A 16,993-nucleotide genomic window follows, 5' to 3' on the forward strand; every position below is an offset into this window, starting at 1 on the left:
CTCATCCAAGACTGGTGATTCCATACTTTTTGCCAGGGGTTGTAGACTTCCATCCACTAATCTGATGCATCAGCATTCCAGCTGAGTTCCCCGGGGAGAACAGGGAACTAATATATTCTTATAAAGTGGACTCTGGTAAAAGTTGAAATTCATCAAAGCCACCATCTTGGAACTGGTAAGGCTCGACGATGCTACGTGAACTGCAGAAACTTTAATGCTTTTTACACATTTTCCAATTTGTTCATGTTACGACTTCAAACTTTTATATTTCAGGTGAAACCCCAACATGTAACAGCTAAACTAAAGAAAAATGACAAGGTTTTCAAAATGTTTTAAAATAAAGCAGGTTTCATAAAAATCTGAAGAGGATAGATGAGCATTTGTATGTAGCAAATACTTTCTAGACCCATGTTTATTAATGAACTACCTTGTGTTGGTCCATCACTTCATATTTCTATGAAATACATTGAAGTTTGTGGGCTTAACGTGATAAGATGTGATAAAAAAATATGGGGCCTGACTAGTTCTGGATGATACTGTATAGAAAAGAGCAGAAACAAAGACAGGCTTAGCTGAGTTAGCTGAGTGTGACCGTGTGCTTATATAGAGAACAGCAGACATATGGCCTGTTGATTATTGAAAAGTCTCTCGTGAACAAAGCGCTGCTGTTTCCATGGAGCTTTTTATAGAGGAGTTAGAGCGTTTTGGCTGCAGCAGGGGGTCATAACTAACAAGATGTGATGTTATTAAGCGTCACGTAAAACATAATGCGATGCATGTTCAAACTACGGGAGGCTCGTCGCAAACTAAAACCGATGGCAAAAGATTTTCAGTGACTCGTTTCTCCGTTCACTTTTCTGCAGCTGCTTTATCCTGTTTAAGGTTTTGAGCAGGCATTTAGAAACAGCAGCAAGCTGAACACGGTTTTCTGTACTACTTCCTTCTGATGATAAAGTGCAAATAGGCATAAAGGGGCATGTTTGAAACATTCACAAAATCTAGCCCAACGTGAAGTGGCCAAGGTAAACTGCTCTAACGTTTAGATTATTCCATTTCTAATGCAGAAATGGATCTGCTTTTTTTGGCAATAAAGATGTTCAAGTCGCATAGGATTTTTGAAATCAAGAAGTGTGTGTGGGGACAAATAATCCAAATAATTCCTTTTTTTTTTCCTTTTTTTTTTTTTAAACCAGAAATAGTGTCCAGAAACACAATAATGATTGGAATAAATACTCAGTGTTTTCTACTAGCTCACTACTTAGCATCTGACATGAGACCGATAAACGACTGAACGTTCTGGTGTAGCTTGGAGTGACAGGTTTTGGTTTGCTTGGACTTTTCTCTGACTGAAAAAGGAACTTAACCACGAGATAAAGTTATAGTTAACAAACCACTACAGTTTTTACTGCTTTACTGGAGTGTTGTACCCATAAAGCTAAAATAAATAAACCAAAAACATTTAAAACTGTATTTTTGTCTGACAACAATAAACACTACATTTTTATGTATCAGATGTAATGACCTTATTATGTATAAAAAAAGTTTATTGTCAAAGGACTAACTGCTCTGTTTTAACTATCTGGAAATGTAACACTGGTTAAATGAGGCCAAAAGTCAACAAATACGGGATAATTAGACTCAAGGGAAGTCATTAGCTGTTGTGACTGACTCAAATTATTTTATCTCTGCCATTTTACTTTAACCTGACTTATTTTCATCCCTATATTGTAAATACTATTAGTATTACTTACTGATTATTCTTATCTTTCTCATCATTTTAAGCTTATGCTTTGAATGTGATGAATTTTGATACCTTAATATGTTGAATCCATGAACAAGACTCAGACTGCAAATATGTCAAACCTGCATAAGCTACACATTTCAAATGATAAAATTATTTTCTTTATTTACACTTAAGCTAAAAGCAGCTGAAGTCCTGAGATTAATTTCGTCTTTGGGTTGAAACAAAATAAATATTCTGTCTATGGAGAATCAGGGAAAACATTGTGACAGTCAGTCAAATATCCTGTAAGTAATTTTGGTCTAGTTTCTATTGCAAACATCTTAGCACCCTTGAAATAAGACAAAACTAATTACAAGTGACTTTTAGCAAGATACATGAGCTTGTTTTAAGTAAATAAATCCATAATATTGATTAACATTTTTTGTTCCATTCTCAGATTATTTCCCTTATAACAAGACATTTTTTCCATGTTCTAAGTTAGTTTATCTACCAAGGGAAGTAGCACTTCTTCATCAATATTAAGGAATTATTTACTTAAAAACAAGTGCTTTTCTTCTTTATGAAAGTTAATAGTTTGTCTTATTTCAAGTGTGTTAAGATATTTCCTCTAGAAACTTGACCAAAATTACTCTGTAAGATTTTGTGTTTTTGCAGTGCAGGTGACCCCACACATTTCTCAGGAGGTCTTTGTCTGAACCAAAAGTTGAAGGTTAGTTTCATCTTTGTGAGATTTTAGCTTCATATGAAGAGCACAAGAGATTATTACCACATGTAGAACACAATCACCCCTCCTCAAACCTTAAGCATTTTTTAAACCAGGTTTAAGCTAGTCTCTTCAAACATTTGCTGAAAAATGTTCAGTGTTTGTAATGAACCAGATGTCCCACATTTTCTTCAGTAATTAATGTAGTGGAGTTTTTTTTTATACCCTTCGTCTGACTCATCTATTGTTCACTGAAATCTTCGTAACTTCTCTGCAAACCGTGGGTTTAGCTAGAGGGTGAAACTGGAAATGTCACTGTTGGTATCTGAGCTTTTCAAGGGGTAAAAGACGTAAATACCACAGAGATACATTAGAGCTTTGGCATCCTACCTCAAGAAAAGTTCCAGTTGAGAGTAGAGAAAACGTATCAGAGCCCTTCGCGCCGTGACTTCAGCGTGACAGTCGTTGACGACCTGCCCTTGGTCGCTCAGGTACTCCCCGTTGATGCATTTGGTTCCCGTGGATAGCGCCACCACCTGGGCGTGCCTCAGGTCCAGATCTGTGGAGGGAACACAGACAGGTCCTCACCTCCTTGAACGCATCAATTCTTCAACTCATGAACCTTTTTGGTGTGTTTGGTGTTCAGAATCTGAATTTTTCATCGGCTTTGTCCCAATGAAGAAAGAACAGTTTATACTGAACCCAAAGAAAGAAACGTAAAGGACATTCTGGAAATTCATTGATTTGTTTCCAACAAGTCTTGGCCATCTTTTAACTCTGTCCATGGATGAAATTGTATCTTTGTAGGTATTTGCAACAAGAAGCAACATAGCCAGTGTTTATCTACAGCTTTAACGTTTGAGTAAAGAATGTGAAGATGTGGATGTTTTCTGTCTTTTGTTTCTGAAAGAATCCTAGGTGAGCTCCTTCAGTTACTTAAGGAAGGCTTGTGTATGGATTATCAATAGAATGTATTATTTAGATATTGTTCATCACAGCCATTTAATCCTTACACCGTGGTGTGAAAGGAATATTTCCACCCTTGAGTGTCTCTTCTGTTGTTGCTTTTTTGTTGTTCTTTTTCTTTAGATGATCAGATGTTGCTACTGGCGACAAAGACAAAGAAGACGCGAGGAAGTGATAGGAGGATGATGTTTTTTAATAACTTAAGCGCTAACAAACTTATTTATGTGTGATTTTAACTGATTGTTTTTAAATGGAAACACCGCCGTTACGAAATTGTGTTTTATCGACATCAGCTGAATATTGACAAAGTTTTGCGCTGGTTTGTAATGGAGACGCAGCTACTGACATCTACCCTGAAGGGTGTTGCTTCCAGCACAACCTATTGATGCTTAGAATGGTGGGTTCCTCAGTGGAACCTGCTGAGGTTCTGATGGTCCAACTCACTGGTCAGAACCAAACTGAAAAATCCTCCTTTTCTTGGTACCTGAGCAGCTATTTCAATGCTCAATGTGTGAAGGATCAGGTTTTATGTCAAAACACAAAAAGAGAAGAAGATGCTGTGGCGGAATAGAAAGATGAAAGAAAAATCCCGTCTCATGATGGTTCCTCTGCTAGAAAAAAAAAAGACTTCTGTAGGTCAGACCCAAAAGACGGACAGACGGACAGACAGAGGTTGTTTAGAGGAGGGTTGAAGGTGGGTGACGGATCAGCATGGGAACGCCTTGCCATTTCGTCCCCCGGCTGCCACAAATCTCTCCCCATCTCTTCAGAAAGTCAGGCTTCGTCAGCTCCTGGCGGTCCTGCAGGCGCCGCCGGACCGGCGCGTGAGCTTTTATCAGCCTCGGCCCAGATGGCACCGCGGTGTTAGAGTCCTGACACCTCCACTGATGAGGAGAAGCAAGAAGGGCAGGGGAAATGGTGGGGGGAGGGGAGGGAGGCTGAGAGAGGGAAAGCTGTGGGCAGTGTGTGTGTGTGTGTGTGTGTGTGTGTGTGTGTGTGTGGCAGGGAGCCGGTTAATAAACGGGCACATGAGATGAAGAAAGGAAAGACCACTGAAGATAGAGCAGGTTTAACTTTTTTATCTTTTTTTATCTACAAAGTCGCAAAGTATTTCAGGTGCCATGTGACTCGGTGCAGCTCTCCTGGGCAGAATAAAATAAAAGAGTATGGATTTTATTTTGATGCTGGTGTTTGGCAATGACTTTTGTATTTGTGGAGCGATCCGTCAACAAATTGCTCCACCTGGCCTCTGGATCTCTGGTATTTAAGCGAGCCGTACCGGTGCAGAGTCATCAAGCAAATTTGTAATTCAGTACATTTACGTCTGTATTTAAAAAAAAAAGAAACGCTTCGAGTCAATTTGGCATGATGTTATTCTCCATCGGATCAGTATCGGCCCATTTGCAACCTCAGATATCGGTATCGAAAGTGAAACAAGTGGATTGGTGCGTCCCTATTTCTAAAGCGTGTTTGTGTGCAGAGAATACGGGATATACAGAACGAAACAAGAATACTGAAGCATATTAAGCCCCTTATGGCACACATCTCTATCACATCACGAGTTCAGATATTAGCATTCCCTGTAAGCAGAACACCGCCATCCCGCTTTTGGTGATAAAGCGAGTTGAAAAAGGTAACAGACTCTCCCAATTTCATTCTCCTGCTTTTCCTTGCCGTTCCACTTTGCGATTGTTTAGATCAATTTTGCAGTGGATAATTTCTGGCGCGCTGCTCGCTAGCCTGCCATGAAATTGGCACCGAGGTTGCCTCCAGTTTGCAGGAGAGAGGAGAGATAAATGAAAGACAGAGACGGAGAGAGGAAGGGACAGAGCCCCGCGGGCGGCGCGCCGTTTTAAAAGGAAGAATAATCAGCTGCATCAAAGAGGAAGAAGAAGAAGGGGGAGGGGACGCTCAGAAGGAACAAGGTGGAGTAAAGTGGAAGGCCCGAAGCGCTCTTCACACACAAATACATCTGTTGATCGCTGGTGATTCAGAGATGTCACACCCTAGGATAGCAGCTCTGTCAGAAAACGAGTACATCACAGGCTTAGACCTGGAACCGCTCGCTATGGCAACTGGACTGACAGAAACCTTTAATGAGAAGACAAAAAGAAAAAAAAGAAAAACACTCAGGAGATAAACTAACTCTCTGACATCAGACAGAACTAAAGCTTTTTAGTTTCTGCCAGGTGCTTTGCTTCATCAGGGCCCTGATTGCTGTTCCTGATAACCAAAGTGGACATGAAAAATGAGGGGATGCGTTTGGTAACAATCGGGAAACGACGCGTCATTTCCCTGTCAGAGTTCAGATTTTCGGCCCGAACCAAACCCAAAATAATTTTCTGTGGCGTGTTTAATAAGCCAGACAGGACAGAGAAAATCAAACTCTGATGCGCCACATAAAGTTGTGTAGATCATACGTACAATAGTCTAAATATAGGTAGCTCATCCTGTTGAGGAAAGAAAGACAATAAGGTGAGAAAGTTCGTTAAATTGTAAGAATAAATCGGCACGCAACCCCGTCCTGTTCCGCTCCCATCAATCACATCCCAGAAGATCTGCGTTTGACTCAACCTGCGGTTACAACGAGCCACGAAGTGGAGCTGGAAGACGTCGAACGAATGCTAAAAACAGGAAACGTTACACTGCTTACTCAAATTATGACCTAAAAACACAGAGAAGCAGAATTCAGCTTCTATGCACCACACATCTGGAACAAACTTCCAGAAAACTGCAAAACAGCCGAAACACTGACTTCCTTTAGATCTAGACTGTTTAGAGTTGCTTCTGAACCAAAACAAAGGAAACATTGATCAACAGATTCAACGTTTATTGATGATTTCAATGACGCCATTTGACAAAATGTAAAGTTTGTTATTGGTTTTCACAGCTGTTGACGATACAATGTGTTTATGATGGATTTTTTTTTGTTGTTTGTTTTTAGATGTAAAGCACTCGGAACTGCCATGTTTCTGAAACATGTTGCATAAATAAACTTGATTGATTTATCAAAACTGAAAGCAGTAAACACACCGGGTTTACTTTGGGCTCGTTTCTATAATTAAAACAGTTTAGCTGGGTCGGGTCGGATCGGACTCCGAAAAAGCAGAGCACAAAGCATAGAATTACACTGAATAGATCTACTCTTATGGATCGGCCACATTGCCACCGATACCCGATCTAGGATGTTTTTTCAACATCGGGACCGATGCAGACATTAATATCGGATCGGTGTGTCTCTACTCGGAACTGCTTCTGAATCCCACAGCATGATGCCACCACTAGGTTTCACATTAAGGTCAGTGAATTATTGTGGATATTTGTTGATGTTACGTTCTTATTAATCTAGCTTGAAGGTACAGTGAGAACAAAAGAGCTCCTGGGCTGCAATGACCCAACAGCTCCCCCTCAGCTGTAAGGACAATCAGAGAGCTGGATCCGGTTTTGCTGAACTGGCTGGTTTGTATCTTTCTTTTCTTTTTCATCAGGATGGAAGTCAACACATCAATCAAGCAGCTCGGGCGTACGCATTTCCTCTGTGCCTCTGCTTAATGTCACGTTACTTCCACACTGCAACGCCGGTCCACTTAACTTGCTCTGTCTGCATGTTGGCAAATTGGCCTCCGACCACCAGGCTGCATCACACTACATTACCCAGAGCCGCAGCAGACTGTGAGCCATTTGTTCGGCTTTTCGCGTCGCGCCCAACTTTGAGTTTCCGGGTTTAGATTTCAGACTCCTGAGTCAAACAGGATGCGGCTAACGTCAACCAGGAGAGCTCAGAACCGGAATACTAAGCTCCACTGAAATGACTTCATTATGTCAGAAGTTTGAACAACATGCAAATGTCCTACAAAGAAACTGTGTGGCGTTTGTCACCCTCCAGCTGCCTCTTTAATTTGTCACATAGTGTTCTTGATCAACTTCTTCCTAATCCTTTAATACCGCAGTCAAATAAAGATGTTAGGTTTCCCGCCGTTCTCACATTGTTCGAGGAGAAACGTTTTTTTTTCCCTCTCACAAACGGAGCTGCCGTCATTATTAAATGTAATGAATGAAGTCATAATCTGGCCTGTTTACGGAGGGAGCTGTGACTGTCTACTAGAACAAACCAACGCTGCAAACGTTTTGCAAACCAAATCATCCAGAATATTTAGGCAAATTAATAATATTAAAGTTTAAACAGAGGTGAATTTTTTTATATTTTGGAGTCCTGAAGCACGTTTGTTCTGTCTGAAATCATCCTTAATAATGAAAAGATGCTTTCAGCCCTCAAATAATGCAAATAAAACAAGTTCATGTTCATTTAGAAACAACAATACTGACATTTTAACTCAGGAAGAGTTCAGAAATCAACATTTGGTGGAATAACCAGGAGGTTTTCAATGAGGTTCAGTTCTTTTTTCCAGAGCTGTGTGTGTTATTAGCACAAAACATTTAGAGAAATAAAGATACTTAAATGACCTACGCAGATCAAAAGTCAGATATCCATCAATAAAACCATTAAAAACAAACACCTTTCATAAATGGAACCTGCAGCTGTGTGTTTTCTTTCAGCCACCTCTTGGCTGTAATTCGACCGTAAAATTCTATTTGCGCATATCAGCAAATTACACATTCACTGGAATTAGTCTAAACAGGACAGATAAAAAATTATTCCTGAACGTGCCGCGTCACGTTTTAGTTGTTTTAGCCGAGAGCAGAAAGCACCAATTACGACGAATGACACTGTAAATAGATAGGTGTGTGTTTACTGACAAAACATCTGAATAAACCCCCACGCCCTCCTAGGGCCGACGGACGACCTCACTTCCTCTGCACGGCTGCCCATGCGTCGCATGTGTGCCTTTAATATCTCTTGCATTTGAAATTCAACCCGACAGTCCTGAATGTTCTTTGTGTTTTGTTTTGTTTGTTTTTGCTCATCGCCGGAGTCTTTTTTTTTTTTTTTTTGGGACTGTTAGTTTTGAGGGCATCCTCGGTTCTGCTGCAACATTTCTTCCTCTTTAATTTTAAGGTTATCTTAGTCTTGCTTATCATCTTGTACAAGAATATTTGGACTCTTGCCAATCCAATCCAGGGCATCAATGTGCTGTGATGCCATGGGTTACATTACATTCGTCTTTTTTCATTCTTCCTAATCGTTTCAGGCTGTAACCTGTAGTTAACAGATCACAGCGATTTGAACAGACTCGTTTATCTACGCTGGTTTTCATCCGTCAGATCGGTTTTCAGGAGTGATCCCATCAAGTCATGCCACATTAGCATCTGTTAGCATCATTCAGATGCTAAACCAACACAGCAGTCAGCTGTAACCGCTCCAGGTACAAGTCCACTCTGCATCCCCAGGATCAGAACCAGTAAAGGAGAAGCTGCATTCAGTTTCTATGCTCCTCTCATTTGGAACAAATTTCTAGAAAACTGAAAAACTGCTGAAACTCTGAGTTCCTTTAAACCAAAGACAAACCCCCATTAGCTCACAGCTGCATTTTGATTAACTATAAAGTATTCACTTTGGTCTGGATTGCAACATTTCATTTACTTAACTTGACAACAATCTGGTTGTCATGGTGATGTCCAATGGTAAAGGGACAGCTGAGTTTCTATCGTCTCTGTTTGGTGAGAATGAGGAGGGAGATCCAACCAATGGTCGTAACTTTGATATTTTCTGTTACAGTTAGAGAGTGAAAAGCAGTTAAATACGCTAAAGAGTTAAATTTGATTCCTTGGCCATTTTTATGTTAAAGAGAACCTGTGTAGCAAATAGGTTAAAAGTTGTCAAAAACTTTTAACACTGAAGATAAACACTGTGCCCTGATCTAAAGATCAAGAGAAATAATCCCACTGACATCTTTCAGTGTGGGAAAGGTTACAAAGCTCCTTCTATGGCAAATAAAAAGCTGCACAAGAGGATGGAGGACAAACCCAGGAGAAGAACCGATGACGTCTGAAACTCCACAGACTGGCAGGAAAAACATTTAAGAGTTCCAAAACTTAAATAAGCTGAAGAAAAAGTTTATTTCAGTGGAAAAGGAAATGCATACAAACACTAAAAGTAAAACAGAATCCAAATAAACAAAATGACCGCGAGCTTTGAAATGATCCGTTATTATACGGCTGTCAGCCGCAAGTGAAGGGCGCTGGGAAGCCATTACTGGAATCCCTTTATTCTTCATGGCTCAAAAACAGGGAAAATATTTCCTAATAAGCCAACCATTATCTCTGGGAACCATAAAGCAGACGTTAAATCATTTTCTTCCGAGGCGAAATGAGCTCTCAAGGTCAGCGTCGCTGCGCCGTTCATGCGCCGACTCGTTTAAATGTCGCTCGGGTGGAGCCTCCTTGCGCCCGGGTCTTGGAGATGTTCCACGACTCCGCCGAATGTCATCCGGCACCCTGTCATCCGAGTCGTTGGAAAAACTGATGCGTTGAGGGTTAAAAAGCAACTTGGACTCAGAGGAAGAGGCACCCTGTTGAATCTCTATTAGCTTTAACAGGCGACACATAAGGGCGTCTTTGTGAGATTCTCTCTGCTGCCACACACTCTGCTAATTCTTTTTTTCCTCTTTTTTTTTTACCCTCCTCTGACAAGCTGTTTTGTTGCCTTATGTGATTACTTGAACGTTACAGTTTGCGACGGCTGGAAAACCAGATAAAGAGCGGAGAAAAATCCCCATTTGAAAACGGATATGCCGACTAAGAACCGAGGCTTAACCGTCATTTGTAATCAACTTGTTTGAAAACCTTTACTCTCATCTTTTCCTTTGAGTCCCCGTGGTGTTCCTCCTTCGCCGTCGTCTCTCGCATCAACACGCTCGATGGGAGAAAACAAAAACAAACAAAAAAAACTAAACTTAGGAAGGTTCTCTCATCCCTGTGAAGAAATTTAAGTCGGGGAATGGAAGCCTGCGTGTCTTTTACCGCTGTTCCATATGTATGATCCGGATTTTTGTAGCTCTTTGAACACATCTGAACACTGTTTACCATCTCCAGATGCCCAGTGTTATCTCAGATAAGTTAAAAAAGACATTTTTCACACTATTTGACGCCATGTGCTTCCAGTTTACTTTGGCATTCGTCTTGCAGTCTCAGCCTGGCAGTGGGGCTAATCTCGTTCAGGATGGAGCTCAGCTGTCTTGGAGGGACCAAGGCAAAGGGTGTGGGGGTGCTTGCTGTGTGTCCACAGTTCAAAAAGGAACCCTGATTCATGTTGTTGTGGCAAAAGCAGGGGCATGAGGACACACACGGAGAGAGAGATAGAAAGAGAAAGAGAGAGAGAGCGAGAGAGAGAGAGAGAGAGAGAGGGGAGGCTGAACAGGACTCCCCAGAGTTCCTGTCAAGTTTTGGTGTCTGCTGTTGGCCACCGCTGCCGCCGCCTCGCTGCGAATGCTTGGCAACCCGTGGTCTGGATATTTGAAGATAACATTTGCTATTAATAAACAAACAGAAGCAATTACGGGGAGGCAGAGGAGAGGAGAGGGATTGGATTAGCTCGGGATGAGCGCCGATCTCACTGAAGTCCAAACTGATGAGCTCCAGCACTCCAAAGACAGCTGAGATACCGATCCCTTCTCACTGACCCCCCCCAAAGCCCTGCTGCCTGCAGTGGCTCAGAGATAACACTCCTCTGTGTGTGTGTGTGTGTGTGTGTGTGTGTGCGTGTGCGTGTGCGCAATTCTTGGAAGCAGAATTGTGTGCATTTGTGTGCTAAAAGTCGTCTTTCTGGACAGCATACGCCGGGGCTATAGGGACACATCCAGGTAAAGAGATGCATAATTTTACCAACATTTTTTTTATTTATTTTACAAGTAGTGAAGATACTATCAGACATATTGCTTTGTTTAAAATGTTCCCACTAAAATAATCCACATTTGACATGACTTTAATTTTTTACTTAGGTTTTTTTTTTCTTTCAAGCTCTTTTTTGTGAAATGCATTGAAGACATTCATAGTGTCCTTCCTTGGTTAACATGTTGGCACTTTTCCAGATTTCAGAGATGGTTAATTTCTCCAGGTTTCTTTGGTCTAATGTGGCGTTGTTGGCAGGATTGGGTTCACAGGGCAGCTTGGGAGACATTTTACATCACACAAAAAGACTGTTGATTGGGTTACCCAGCAGAGATCCACCACTTTCCCAATGTTTTCAAAGGAAACCATGACTTTTCTATTTGATTTTACAATTAACCCAGAACAGCCAAGTTCCTCGGACAGATGAAATGATGAAGAAACTGAGAAGTTCAATTCTTATTTTTGTGTAGATTGTGCATGAAAATATATTTTAAAAATTGTTTTCAGTCAGATAATTTTGGTAACTCTTGAGAACTTCAGCCGCTCAGCTTGGCTAACTATTAAAGCAGTTCCTCATGCAATACTGGTGTCACTACTGGGATGCCTGTGGAATTTTTTTTTTTTTACATGTCATCCTGTTCTCTGGATTAATTCAGCGACTTGATTTAAACATTTTCAAACATCAACATATTTCCTCTTCAAATTATTTTTTTCTAGTTATACAATCTTTGTTAAGGTTGTGATGTTGAGGAACAAATGTAAGGAAGTGCCGTCAAGGAATGTTGTATATTGAATAAGCTTGAAAGTTTCACTGGGATCCAACGATCAGAAAGGTTTGGCAGCCCAGGAAAACCAGGCACAAGAAAAAAATAAAACAAAATTCTGCAGCGTTCATACGAGAGCTGTAGAGACACTTTTCACATGTGTGAATGTCGGACGTCTGAGATATTCGAAAATTCACACAGGAACATGCTAGGAAATGAACGTGCGTGAAAATTCCAGGTGTAACAACTCGGTAGATAAATCCCTAGCGAGATAAATGGCCATGTGATTGTTTCATGCTGCAGCAGGGCAGCAGTGCAGAACTTCCTCCTCCTCTTCCTCCTCCTTGCTGTCCCTCCAGTGTGTCACTCCGTCAGGTTTTAGATTAGGCTGATCTAGTTAGGATTCCCACGGTGGCATCTGGGACTGCTGTCAAGGCTGCCTCAACGCTACGAGTCCAGCATGCAGCGGGGGATGACTGACACTCTCTACTATGTCTCATTCTCCTCAGAGACTCTGAACAGTCAATAATTCAGGAAGAAGGTGCATTCTCCAACATGAGCTCAAGGAACAGCACGAAATGGAAACTCTGTCTGTCTTCCCACGCTCACTTCATAATTTCTCTCTCTTTATCTAGACTTCCTTCCCCCATCCCCACCCTTGTTTCTCTCCATGCCTCTTTGCTCCCTCCCCTCCACACACACACACACGCACACACACACACTGTCACTCTGTCTATATTGCGCTACTTCAATAATTCAAAGTCATATATAAAAGTCAATGAAATTTGCCATACCTCGGGTCATTACGATGCCTGCCAGGGATTTGTGTCGAGCGTGCGCCGGACTGCAGCCGCCCACCAGCGACCGGTACTTCTCCCTCACCAAGTGGAATATTGAATCGGCAAAGTCCTGGAAAAACAGAATCGCCGCTTTAATTTATTTTTAACATTAATCTGTGCAGACTAGGCGCCCATGTGACATCTTGCCATGTGATGTTTGACTTCTTGAAGGTGTCGGGCGAGACGGTGAGCAACAAGGGGAGAACATTTCGTTTAACGGGACTCTGATGACGTCTCGAAGAGCAGATGACGCTTACCTTAACGGTATTTAAAAACCAGCACAGAACTACTCTTTCATGTCGGTAAGACATAGAAACTAACAGAAAAAAGCACTTTAGATAAAATATACTTCTACTATTGGGGTCACAATGATGTCTAAGCTCCTTTGTTGCTAAAGGAATATTTTTTTCACCCTTAACCAAATATGTTTACAGTATTTTTGCCTTAACTTGAGCAAACAACACTTTGCAGCATTGTATTGTGTGGGTGTTTAGCTGCAGGAGTGACTAGTGCGCTTTACAAAACAAAAGGCATCATGAGGAAAGCACTTTATGTGGAAAAAGTCAACATGTAAGTTAAAGCTTTGGCTCAAATGGATATCCTGTTTAAGTCTTCCTAATCAAAGCAAAGTTAGCTATAAAGTTTCTAGAAAAGAGCTAAAAGAACGACAGTAGCAACCTGCAAGCTTGACTCAGTTACAGTGGTTCAGGCAGGAGTAATGGGCCATAATTCCTGAAAACTATGGTGAAAAAGCTCGTGAAACGAAACCCACATTGATTTTTCTATGCAATTATACCAAATAGCAAGTAAACCTGTGTGAAATTTAGACTTCAAAGACTATTAAATTCTGAAAAACAATCTCCCAAATATTCTAAATTTAGCAAAGAGGAATAAATGAGGTAATCATAGCTAACTGAAAGGAGCCTGGCTAAATATCAAGACAGATTTCTACACAGATTTATTGTGGGAATTTCAGAAAGCTCTAAAGATAAAAAATGAGGCTCTTCTTGTTATTGATCTAATTATATACAGGGTTGAAAGACTTTTATACACTAGGGCATAATGTGGAGAAAATAATCACTTCATTTAAAGAGGTTTTCCAGTCTACTGATGACTGATTATGTCCACTGCAGTGGATGGTGTAACAGCCAGAAACATCATTTTTTAGCCAGTATTTCCTAATATGAAACAGGGTGCTGGGTCTCGTCCCGGAGTGGATTCTTCTCTCTGGCTTCACTCGAGTGAATGAAACACATCAGCTCCTCATTTCCTCCACCATCTGCCACTTGGTGGCACTCTCCAGGCCTACTTTCCAGCTAACAAAAATTATATTTTTTTAAATTTCTTCTGCTCCACCGACTCCAGAAAAACCTCCAACTTCCACTTCTGCCTCAAAGTCTTCCCAACGCCGCGTCCAGACCCGACGCTTCTCATCGGACGCCCGCTGACTCCGTTCAGCAGATGTTGCCGAAGCGCACAACTTGCGCTCCCACCCCTCTCCAAAGCGTCGACGCTCCTCATCCTGGTCGTAATTAAGGGCTTAGCCTCCGAGCTGCCTCCGTGCCAACTGTAAAACACGAAATGCGTCACCGGAAGGTGGCAACAGAGCAGCGCCGCAGAGGGGCCCTTTTTGGGACATATTGCGGCTCGCCGTGGCTAAGAGGACGTCAACAGATGCCACGGCGACAGACGCGCAGACCGAGGGAGGGAGGAGAGAGATTAGGGCTGAAAGAAGACGATGGGATGCGAATGAATTAGTGAACATATTGCACATTATAACCCTCATCAGAGCTGTGAAATACTCTCACAGCCAGAACTGGAGGCTGAGGTGCTCGCAGCTTGTGGTGTGGTGGGTGGCGCGCGGGTCCATGCGTATGTATGCATAAGCACATATTGCCGCTCTGACACTGATGTCAGCCCCGAAGCTTTATGTGCAACACAGAGAGGAAGAGAGAGAGAGAAACAGAGAGTGGTGAAAAGTTTGCTCCGTTAATTACTTCAGAACGAAGATTTTCAGCTAACACCCGAGCGCTTCCTTACATCTGAGATTAGCACTTTTTATCTTCTTTAACAAAACTCCTATGGCAAGAAAGTGAGAAGGAAAATTATTTTGTTTTCTCTAACTGTCTGACGTCCACGCTCACTTCAGACTGACGCGTAAACTTAGCAGGAAAATAGTCAATTTAAGTATGACAGCAGTAGGTAACTTGCTTAAAATAAAAATCTGAAAGAGAAACAGAAAAAAAAAATAAAGATTTTTATTATAGAAGATTTGACAAGAGTCTGTAGTTCTGGATTGGAGTCAGTCTCTGTGTCAAGCCTGAGTTCAAGTATCTTTTATTTGTTTAGCAGAGAAAAACATGTAGAAAGCCCCACTTTGTCACATCAGTAGACCAGTAGCAACACCGTCATATTTTTATATTGGTTGCCAGGTCAGGCTTGCAAAAATGTAAAAAATCAACCAAAAAATTAAAACATATGTTATACGTATTATATATTTGTTTTTTTTTTTAATGAACTGAACATGATTTTTCTGGGGGCCCATGCCCCCGCTTTCCCACATTTAGGGATGTCCCTGCAGTAGACGTCTTTGGGTGAATTTAATTTCATTTATTAATCTACTTCATGTTGTTTAGATGGAAACCAATGTTGCCTTTTTTATGGCTATGACATGATATTTTCATTTCTCACAAATCATCCAATCCAGGAAAAGTACTAATTCACAAAATAAAAAAAAGTAAAAATAAATACGACATCCATATGAGTAAACTGTGTATATAGCGTTCCGACAGGAAGTGTGTGTTCCTTTTATTTGCTCTACCAGGTATGTGAGAGGAAAAAAAAACAAGCTGTTTTGTTGCAGATTTCAAAACTTTGTTCGCGCTGATTAATTAAATTGCAAAAGACAAAAAAAGAAATCAACAAGAAACACATAAAAGGACAAAGACGAGATAAAAAAAAAAAAACATGGTAGAGAGAAAAAAAAAACCCACCCTGCTTCTTGCACCTGAAAGTGACATCCAATTAATTTGAACAGAAAGCTGCTTGGCTTGGCAGCATCAGCTGGTGTCGGTCACAGCGTGAACCCAGAGTCAAGTCCTCCATCCCTCCTTAAAGGCCCTTTCATTGAGGACGTTACAGAGAGCAGAGGAGGTGGCAGCTCAGAAAGACCTGGAGAGCAAAGGTGGAATAGAGCCTGGCAAGCAGCCCGGCTTTTTCTTCCTTCCACCTCCTTTTCATTCTCTCCTCCTCTTCACCTCGCTCTCTCTCTCTCTCTCTTTCTGCTTCTGTCACTTCACAGTTTCTCTGGTTTCTTTCCAATCTTTTTTAAGCCTTGTGGGTTACTTCTCTTTTTTCTTTTTTTTGACTCCACTTGTTCTTCCCTCCTCCTTTATCACGTCTCCTCCTCTAATGTCATTTCGACCAAAGCACGGTTTGGTCAAAATGACAGTCCTGCCTTTCCTCGTCGATGGTGATATCATCTACAAATCTGCATCTAAAACTCGACTGTATAAGTCAGATGTCATCCATCTCTTATAAAATGGACATCTTTCCATTCGCACAGATTAATACATTTATGCAAATTTGTCTATAAAACTATCATTGGCAGTACCTTCGCTCATTCATCAATATTTCCACGAACACTCAAATTCATCACCATGATGGTCTCAAAAGTTTGTATGTCATTAGATCAATCCTCATTTCATTTTGCATCACCCAGTGATTGGAACAACTTTCAAAATACATTACATCTCAGTACACTAACTTCCAAAATTGACATTTATCAACTCGGTAAAAACCAAAACACATGAACGATGTAACCGTTTTTAAAAAACTTAACATGCGCGTTGAGTGATTATGAATAAGGTTGCATTTATATTTTTACTTTTTTCTTTGTTTTATGATATTCTCCTGTTTCCTGCCATGTTATATTCTGATGTATGACGTCCAAAAACGAAAACTGAAGTTATCATCTTTGGATCCAAAGAGGAACGATCAAGAGTCAGTACGCAGCTTCAGCTGTTACAGCCGGAAACAGAACTGAACCTTCAGAGACGCATAAAGACAATCACAAAGTCGGTCTTCTATCACCTGAGGATCACATTGACCCGGTTCTATAGTCCCTCCACCGACTACCTGCAGCTCAGAGAATAGACTTTTAAAATACTGTTATTTATAAATCACTAAA

At 41.1% G+C, this 16,993-nt stretch overlaps 1 protein-coding gene across 1 annotated transcript in view; it reads right to left on the reverse strand.

Annotated features, from left to right (window-relative positions):
* The window catches only part of adarb2 (adenosine deaminase RNA specific B2 (inactive)), a 217,568-nt gene that overhangs the window by 27,872 nt on the left and 172,703 nt on the right, over positions 1-16,993 (reverse strand). The window contains exons 5-6 of the mRNA XM_007559866.2: positions 12,760-12,874; positions 2,838-3,006 (exon numbers count right to left, since the gene is read on the reverse strand). Of these exons, the coding sequence (XP_007559928.2) occupies positions 2,838-3,006; positions 12,760-12,874 (284 nt within the window). The remainder of the gene's footprint in view (positions 1-2,837; positions 3,007-12,759; positions 12,875-16,993) is intronic.

Source organism: Poecilia formosa, unplaced genomic scaffold (genome assembly GCF_000485575.1).
Source record: "Poecilia formosa unplaced genomic scaffold, Poecilia_formosa-5.1.2 Scaffold108, whole genome shotgun sequence".
Classification (NCBI taxonomy): domain Eukaryota; kingdom Metazoa; phylum Chordata; class Actinopteri; order Cyprinodontiformes; family Poeciliidae; genus Poecilia; species Poecilia formosa.